At 42.3% G+C, this 9,403-nt stretch overlaps 1 protein-coding gene across 1 annotated transcript; it reads right to left on the bottom strand.

The window, feature by feature from the left end:
- Positions 1 to 591: 591 nt before the first annotated feature.
- Positions 592 to 4,253, bottom strand: LOC127345824 (protein IRON-RELATED TRANSCRIPTION FACTOR 2). The gene is made up of 3 exons (XM_051372360.2): positions 3,733 to 4,253; positions 3,308 to 3,643; positions 592 to 1,264 (listed from the first exon to the last, which is right to left on the bottom strand). Exons 1-3 carry the CDS (start codon positions 4,018 to 4,020, stop codon positions 1,169 to 1,171), a joined length of 720 nt encoding a protein of 239 aa, XP_051228320.1. The 5' UTR covers positions 4,021 to 4,253; the 3' UTR covers positions 592 to 1,168.
- Between the last annotated feature and the right edge of the window lie 5,150 nt (positions 4,254 to 9,403).

Below are 9,403 nucleotides of genomic sequence, written 5' to 3' on the forward strand. Positions count from 1 at the left end.
TATGGCGCGCGAATGATAAGTCGTTACTAGTTGTGTGCCACCATAGGGACACGTTGCGGCCAAGTTCTATGCCCAGACGTAGTCGGGGCCCGCATACTAGTTGTGTGCCCTGCCCCGTGGTACGCTACTACTACCGGTCTACTTGTCGCGTGACCCTTCTTCACCAGCTTCTAAATATAGCAGTCACGTGCCCATTCTAGGGCCCGCTACCATTAGTCGAGTCACTATAGCCTTTTCCCTACTAGTGCTGGCCGTCAACAACCCCAAGGGGCGACAAGTAGTCTAGGGCCTTATTCTTCCTTCTTGTTTTTTTCTTATTTCATATGTACATTATGCATTTGAGGTGAATGAAAAATATGTTGAAAATACAATATGGATCGACCCGTTAGGAGCACACCCAAATGCAAACGGACGTGTTGTAAAAAAATGACCATTTTCGTGTACGGGAGATGACAAAAATAAACGCGCGCGACCACTTTCAGCATCCGATATGGGTGGTTGGAGATACCTAAGGAACCTCTCTAGAAGTGAAACCTGAACGGGAGCTGTCCAAAATGAAAAGCAAACCCTGAACCCTATACGAACCAGAAGTCCAGAAGTACAATTGTACGACATATATATATAAGGTACTACAACTCTACAAGCAAAAGTACAATCAACTCCCGTTCTTCGAGGAACAGACACCATGTTGTACAGATTGGCTGATTCAATTTGCCATGTTCTCAGTTCACATCCACGCTACACTAGGATGAACAGCACACAGTGAAACTAAATGATAACATACTACCTATTACTATGTAATGCGTGCTAGTAATCCTCGCTGCAGTAAAAAAAGAACTTAGTGCCGTCTGGGTTGTATGCCAGTGCACTCGCTAAATCAATTGATGATTATATTTATAGTTTACCTTATGGTGACATTTGCATATGCTTGTATCTGCATAGTTTATGTAAAAGTACGGTGGTACTTGTGGAGGCACATTATCCATGTTTCAGATTATATGTAGAACCTATGCATGTATGTACAGCAACAGTTACATGGAACAAGCTACATTATAGCATGCCAGCGTCAGTACAATTTTATCTTTTGTATTATATCTATAGCATGCGTTTTGATTCATCATAGTTAAACATAATAGTATAAATCAGTAGTACTATATGCTATAATCTACTATTGTTGTTGATGCATTTCCGCTCTTTTCTTGATGGCGTTCTCCAGTTCTTCACAGAATGATGGACACACCTTGCTCATCGTTCGTTGTGTTCTCTGTTTCAACAAAAAGAAAGTATGGAATTGTAAGCTCTTTTGCATAAACTAACTGTAATACCACACTCTGATGTATGCAAACTAAAATTTAATGCCCATATATATGTACGTGCTAGCACTTAGTTAGAATTGTGAATTTTGATACCTTTTTAGCATGGTTGCTGAATTTAACAAATAAACAGGATATGACGTAGAAATCTTCATATTGATTCAAAAAAAAATTGACTTATCCACTCTATTTTATTACACAAACCTTCTATAGGAAAGGGGCATACAGTAGGATAAGGGTTTTTTTTAGCATTCCTGAAGTCAAATGATTGTCCTAGTGATGGGAACAAATTTGTTGTGGAATTGGTTAGCGGGTCGAGGGTAAGGCACAAACCGAAGTTGAATTTTGTGCTTTGTTATGGGCTATATGAAATATCAGGAATACTTATATATTTAATAATGCAAAATCATCTTCTTTTATGCATGTTATTCCGCGGGCCACTCATTGGATCCGTATGTGATTCTACTTCTACGTACATCCAATGGACAAGCGAGAGGATTTCATGGGATATATACAACCAGTGCGGCTGCTATTTTAATCTTAGGCTTATATGTTAGTGCGGAGTCACTTCATGCTATCTTTATTTTTTAGATGGTTGATTCATATATCAATCTTGTGTGATCTGTGATGTAATAAGCTGTAACCACTTCGTACTATTTTAATAAAGTAATAAAAGTCACATGTATCAATCGATGCGGAGGCTGGTGCGGTTGTCACCTTTTCAAAAAATGGGAACAAATCCTTAATATGTCTGTTCATTGGACTTAGATTTGTCTGGTTAAAATTGTTGGAGAAAGTGTTGCAGTATTAATTGAGTCATGCACAATCACGGTGTCGATTTAAGAATGTTTATATCCATCACGTTCACCATCTGCTAGTTGGACTAGCCCGATGACACGCCTTGAAGTTAAGGTTGGCAAGCAGGTGCGACAAAACCTAGACACATATTGTTTCAGGGCTGGGGGTAAGGGGTATAGCTACATTGGCTGATTACTCAACCTAGATCTGGCTTTTGACGACTAACCTCATGAGAGGAAGAAGCATATTCATTCACCCGAGTGCTTGCGTTGGCCACGTCAGCAAAGAGAAACAACGGGACCAGGAAGTACTCTTATAAGTTATAACCCGTCAGTTACACCTAGACCCCAGGAATAACGGTTGATCATGAAAAAAAATGAGGAAATTTTTGTAGCGCAAACCCTCAAAGGCCTGGATGATGAACCCTGGTCAGTATAATCTAGGTTGAAGAAGGTTTCGCCAAATATGTACTATGGGTAGAGTATAAATGGAAGCTCACTCCATCCCCAATTCCTACACTATGAGGCCTTGTTTACTTCTCTGGTATTTTTCTTCCCAATGGGTATAGGGATGGGAGGGGATTTGGTGTTCACCCAATCCCCTCAAATACCCCTCCCAAAAAATACACTAGTATGATGGAGAGTTTTTTATTTAGGCAAAAAATGTGGGGATGGGAGGGGATATCTCGGGATTATGTCGTTCAAAACCGGAGAAGTAAACGGACTAGTGGGGATTTTCCGGGATACGAAATAATCCCCTCCCATCCCCATAAATACCCTAGAAGTAAACAAGGCCTAAACAAAGAACCCAGCATCCTGGGCATAATAGTATGTAGTGTAGATTCGAAATGTTTTAATCTGCACCATTTATCTTTCGGGCCTGGCTGTGGGAAGATGTGTACAAAATAAAACTCGCTCTATCATTGTAATGAAGTACTTAATCCACACTTATGATCTAGCAAAACCTTTATCCTAGTATAGAATATATTTCAGCTTTCAAGTTTTCAACAAACATAGTTTTGTGATTGGCAGCTATCAATCATATGATTAAGACATTATACAGTTGTAAATGTAACCGCTAAATCTACTCAACAAATCCCTATCACTTGGCCCACCATGCTTTTTTTTTTTCTATACCGAGGGTTTGCCCGGATTCTATTTGACATGAAGCAAGAAAAAAAAGGCAGATCGATGTACCTGGAGATGGAGGCTATAGAACGTCCTGTTCTGAAACGCGGAGGTCGACGAACTGACTAGGCGAAGCCCTTCGTTCTCCAGCACTTTGATGCACCTTGACATCGGCAGAGCTCCGGCCATGTTGCTCAGCAGGCTGACCTGGACCATGATGTCCCTGTCGTCGATGCAGGTGGCGGAGACGATCGGAGCTGTGTTCTCCTTCATAGCCAGCACGCCCGGCTTGCAGCTTGCCCGGGTCAGCTCCTCTTTCTTCTTCTCTAGACCCTCCACCTGCTTCTGCAGCTCCGGGATGTACTTGAGCGCTTTCGTCACCGTGATCGGAATGCTCAGCTTCTTCTGCAGAGATAACAAGATCGATGCAAAGGAGGAGTCGATCAGCAAATCATATATCGTGCAGCTTAATTGGCGGATGTTTAGAGATTTACGGTGTGATCGGTGTCGGGGAGGAGGGAGCGGAGGGAGGAATAGAGCCCGTTGAGCTGCTTTCGGCGATCGCGCTCGTACGCGTTGTGGCTGATCTTCCGGTGGGTTCCCTCTCCGCCGGGCGAGCCGTAGCCGCCGGAGGAGGTGCCGGCCGCACCTGCGGCCGGGATGCCGTCGAGGTCAAGGCCAGGCCACTGCTGGTGCCCGCCGGCGCCGGAGAAGATTTCCGCATCCAGCGACGAGATACTGCTGGCAAACGGGTCGTCGAACAGCTGGTGCTGGTGCCCCATTGCGGGCCGCCGGGAGCTGGAGCTTTTTCTTGGTCGGTCTTGCTCCCGTGGAGAGGTTGATTAGGGATTGATGGTGGATGAGAGAGGGAGACAGAGTAGCTAGCTACCTAACCACAGAGCTAATCTAGCTAATTAATGGCATTCTTCACTGTGAGACGCCTGCTAGTAATGTAGTTTTAAACAGATGTGGTTAGCATAAACTACTGCTTCTCATGGCAGGTTTGGTTTGATACGTGGAGTCAGCTTGAGCCAGTTCCGGAGTGGTGGCCTCCCATTTATATAGGGGCTAGTGATGACGGGGTGTCAGTGTCACGTACGACTTTCGAGATAACTAATTTAGCGGGCTAACTAATTCTGGATGTCTAAGTCTAGAAAAAAACATGACATAATTGTACCTTCTACAGATTGGCTATAATTTACTACGTACTACCTCCGTTTTATATTATTATGTGTATATATTAGATTTATTAAAGTCAAATTTTATAAAGTTTGATTTAACATATGTGAAAATAAAACCATTTATGTACCAAATACATATAATACGATATTATATTTCAATATGGCTCAAATGATACTGATTTGATATTTGTAAACGTTGGTAGTATTTTCTAGTAGGTTAACATTACGGCCGGAGTACTTGCTCCATAATGCAAGGAAAACTCTCTTGCTAATCGGGATAAACAATTAATTTACGATATGATATGTAGCATGTACATGCATGTTGATGTACTTAATTATCATGGCTAGCTTGATTTGATATGTAGCTTGTACATGCATGCATATGTTATATGTATATATCCAGTACTAGATACGAGTATTGGACTGGTCGACCTACCATTTTGCCTTTCAGATGTATTAATTTTTTTCAATAAATTAAATACATTTCTCCTTTCCAGAAGGAAAAAAAAAGGTGTCAAGCATCGTACAGTCCTCCTGTTGGCTTCATATGGGCGCCATATTCCGATTCGAGTTTCCTAGCTTGCTGGGTCCAGATGCTCTTTTTGGCTGGAAGGACAAGCTATGTCTAAGTAGAAAGTAGTGAGTCTCTGAACATTGGGAGCATGTTTCCTCTATTTTAAAATGGGTCTTAGATATATTTTGAATTTTAAAAAAATTAAATGAAAAAATCACACGTAGATCTTCACGTGCTACGCACTCACAAAGTAGTTTCATAAAAATGGACTTGTCATGTGACGTGTGTAAAAAGACAAAACTCAGTGCTAAAAATAATGCTTTTTTCAAGATAAATTTTCTCTTTTTACATACACCACAAAAAATATTGGTTTCGTGAAAATTGAGAACGCACATGTATTATGGAGATGTACATGTAAAATTTTCTGTCAAATTTTTTTAACAATTCGAACTATAATTTTTTGTAAAGGAATCATACGCATCCGGGAGTCGAATTGAATTTCCGTTAGCCTCTTGCAAAGCGAGACAGAAAAATCATATAGTAGTACAGGTATATATATTGCTACCCTACTAGGAGTATATAGTAGTGGCCGGATGGTTTCATGCGCTAATCATAAGTACATCCACTCCAGTAACCAACAAATATATGTTTGGTTCTCAATTCGAGTCACAAATCGGTAGATGCATCTTAGTTATAATTATTTATCCATCCCAGATACTCAGTGCTAAGCGTGACGATAATATGTAAGCTTTTTTTTAGAGTATCTTCGTCCTATGGCGACACGCAGATGCTAAGTGGCTAACTGCTCGAAGTGAGAGATATTGCGTACCACCGGTGTTAAGGGACATCGATATTTATGATGGAAGATTGAAATGAGTTCGGCTTTGAGTTAATGAAGCTATCAATCGGAGTACAAGGATCCAAACAACAAAAAATCAAGAAAGTGCGGGTGGCAGTTAGAGGTACAAGAAAATGAAGTGAACAGCTAAAGACGAAGAAAAGAACAAAAACATGCTATGAACTACTTGTATCCTGCAAAATCCCGAGCGGTTAACTAAACACTGACGATTCATCCCCGAGACTCCACTCCAAGGAACTGCCCCTGATCGTACTAGCACCTATGAAAAACCTTGTTGGTAGAGAGCTCCAACACATAGGACACCGGCTAGCTTCACCATGGAGAAGACGAGATTCCGAATTTCAAAGGGGGAAGGGCATCATTGCCGGCACCGACCAAGGCCGTGGGGAGCTTTCACGGATACTCCCGCACCCACCCCAAGCACCACCTATGGCCTTGCCCATATAACCAAGATAGACATCGGCTAGTGTAAAACACCGGCGATGTCTCCTCGTGGCATGCTACCAACTCCAACTACCACAATAGTATCAACAAAGGCCACACAAACCGGGAAGCGAAACATTGAGAAGTAGCCAAGCCAACTTGAACCAATACATCCACGAATAGGGTCCGAGGAGGAACTCGGACATGACACAAGTCAATAGGCCGTAGATAATACGTAAGGAGTAGTCCATCAGAAATGGATGGGCATCATGGCCACACCTCCAAGGAGGTAATCAACGTGCAAAGGCGTCGTCATCGTCATCGGCAATGGCCGAAGCCTTGCGGTGCTTTCTCACACACCACATCCTAATCACTGATGTCCCTGCCAAATAAAAACAGCATAGACGAAGCCAATTTAATATTGCTAGTAGCCCGCAATGCGCTGACAGTCAGTCATCCCAGAAATAGCGGGATCTAAGTGACCACCCGACAGTCGCCAAAATCTGGCTAGAGGGGAGAATAAACCTTGCACGGCAAAGGTTGGTCTGCTGGCGTTGAGATCGAATTAAGCCCAAGCCACCAACCATGAACCCCTTCCCAACCAGGTCCATGCACCCTGCCTAGAACGAGGTTTGCACCTCCAATCTCCCACGAGAGCGACCAATGAGGTAGGGGGAAGGTCTGCCGCCGCCAACCGCCGAGAATCCCCACCACGGTCGATACCCGAGCACGCCATAACAATCTCTAGAAGTCAGATTTCACTGAACCCTAGCACCAGAGAACACCGCTCGGGCGCACCCACGCAAGCCAGCCCCAACCGGCGGTGTAGATCTACGCTACCGTACTGTGTATCCTTCCAGCTCACAAATAAGCAATACTACAGAATTATTACATATCTCCGTAATTTTTTTAAAAAAATTGTGCGCCTAATTTTCTTAAGTTTTACATATTTATATATCGTAGTACAATCATTAGTCAATAACCAATCTGAAATCTTAAATGCCGTTTTGCTGGCTCCAACTTCACATTTGTAAACCGGAGGGAGTACAAAACTGTAGTGTACTGGAGTATTATTTGGTTAAACTGAAACAAGCCAATGGAAGAAGTTCACTGAGAGCGCGTTCACCATTGGTTAAAGGTAGAAGCTGGATGTAGACATGTAGACCGAGATAGATTGACAGATGGCGACTGAATACTTTTACAACAGCGCTCCCAGGGGGATCTACGCGGGAGGCTACGGCTTATCCTATTCACCGGCCTAGCTTATGTTATTGTGTTAATCGATCGGCGACAGATGCCCACGTCGGAGCACAGCACACACGGAGCCCGTGCCGGAGCGCGCCCGGCGCGTGCCAGCCCGTGCCCTGGAGCTGAGCGAAGCGCTATATACTTAACTAATTAACCCTTGATCCCGGCAACATATACAAGTACATGTGTGGCTGTTATATATGCATCGACTAGAATATGGCCGCTGCGTTGCCAAACAAAATTGGTTGGAGATTAAGTAGAAGACGAGGAGGCCTTGTGGCATTGGCAGATTGGCTGCCTCTTGTTTATAAATGGACTCGACCAATCGGTGATATGAACTGAATCTAGCAACGTAACAGCAGGATGATCATGTGGTGATCATCGGAAGGGGCAGGCGCGTGGCCGCCTGTGCCGCGGACGGGGTTTCCCCTCGTTCAGCACGTATGAGCAGGCGCCTCCGTATATGCCCACGCTCTAGCTACTTGCTCGGAGCATCTGTACTGTACGGCGGTATCCTTCGTATCCATCCTAATGGCATCTTCAGCGGGTCCTAAGCTTTTTATCCCTCCCCCTTTTAGCTTTAGGCCTTTTTCCCGTCGCATTTTAACGTCATTTGTAGGTGCCATGTGTTTTAATTTCTTTCCTATGAATTGAGACAATTCCACACTACGTGTTTATACAGTACGGGTGGACATCTTGCTCTTGATGGAAACGTGTTATGCCGGGAAAACATAAGGAAAACTCAAATCAGCCACCGACCACATTTGTTTGATTGGTTGCTCACGAGTCTGGAGCACGACTAGTTGTAGCTGCCGGTGGCCGCTGCTAGCTAGCAGTCTAGCACGATATGATGTGAGCGCCCATTCGCTCCAAAACTGGCCTGGACGATGTGTTGCATATGTCCAACCAATATGATGTGAGCGCAGACATGATATGCTGTTAAAGCAGAAGCGGGATGTTGTAAGGTTATTATGGGCATCTGCAACAAGTTTATGGTTTCTCCGGATTTTTCGATGTTGCATGCATGATTTTAAATTGTAACAACCATATGTGTCTTTTATTGTGAAATAACACAACAATTTTTTCTATTTAAAAATACAACAAATGTTGCAAGCTTTTCTAGGTGTGTGCTACAATTATGTGTGTCCTTAATTTTTTTATGTACAAGGTTTTTTATTGCAATCATTTGTGATTTTTGTTGAAATAGTTAGTGATTTCAGTTGCAAATTAACCTACAGCAAAAAATTGTTGCTTCAACCACTTCTTCATTGCTTTTAAAAACATGATTGTTGTAATAGTTTGTTATTTGTGTTAAAATTGTTGGTGATCTTTATTGTAAATCAATCTATATTTTTTGTTATTTAACCTTTTTAATAATACTTTTCAAATTATATTCCTACTATTTTGTTTTAATAATATTTTTTTATGCCGAGTGATAGGTTTTTGTTGCAGGAATCTCTGCCCTAGTGTAGAATCACCACGATGGCATATATTCCTAAATATTTAGAATGTTAGGGGCAAAAGGGATATACACATTTTTTAAAATGGAGAAGTTTGGAATGCGGGTTAATTTCTGGAAATCTATTAGTGGGATGCAAAACGTTATTTGAGCTACTCCTTAATGTTGGATGGCGATCTGATGACGGAGACAGTAACCAATTGTTTATTATTTACTCACGAGACTGGCGGCCAGCACTGTCCAAAACATAATCCAAAACGGTGACACAACAAACCCTAGGTTATATTGTAGGCCAAACAAATTTTGGCTCTCAATTTCAGGCAAAATTTTATGAAAATTGAGTAAACCTCATTCACTAGTATTTTACAATTTTTGTTTGGTTCTTTTACAAAACTATCATCTTTTATAATCAACCTTGTTTTTTCAAAATTAGAGATGGCATATTGAGCACCAGCATTTTAGAGAATATTTGGCTAGGTGA

This window comes from Lolium perenne, chromosome 3, assembly GCF_019359855.2.
Source record: "Lolium perenne isolate Kyuss_39 chromosome 3, Kyuss_2.0, whole genome shotgun sequence".
NCBI classification, from domain to species: domain Eukaryota; kingdom Viridiplantae; phylum Streptophyta; class Magnoliopsida; order Poales; family Poaceae; genus Lolium; species Lolium perenne.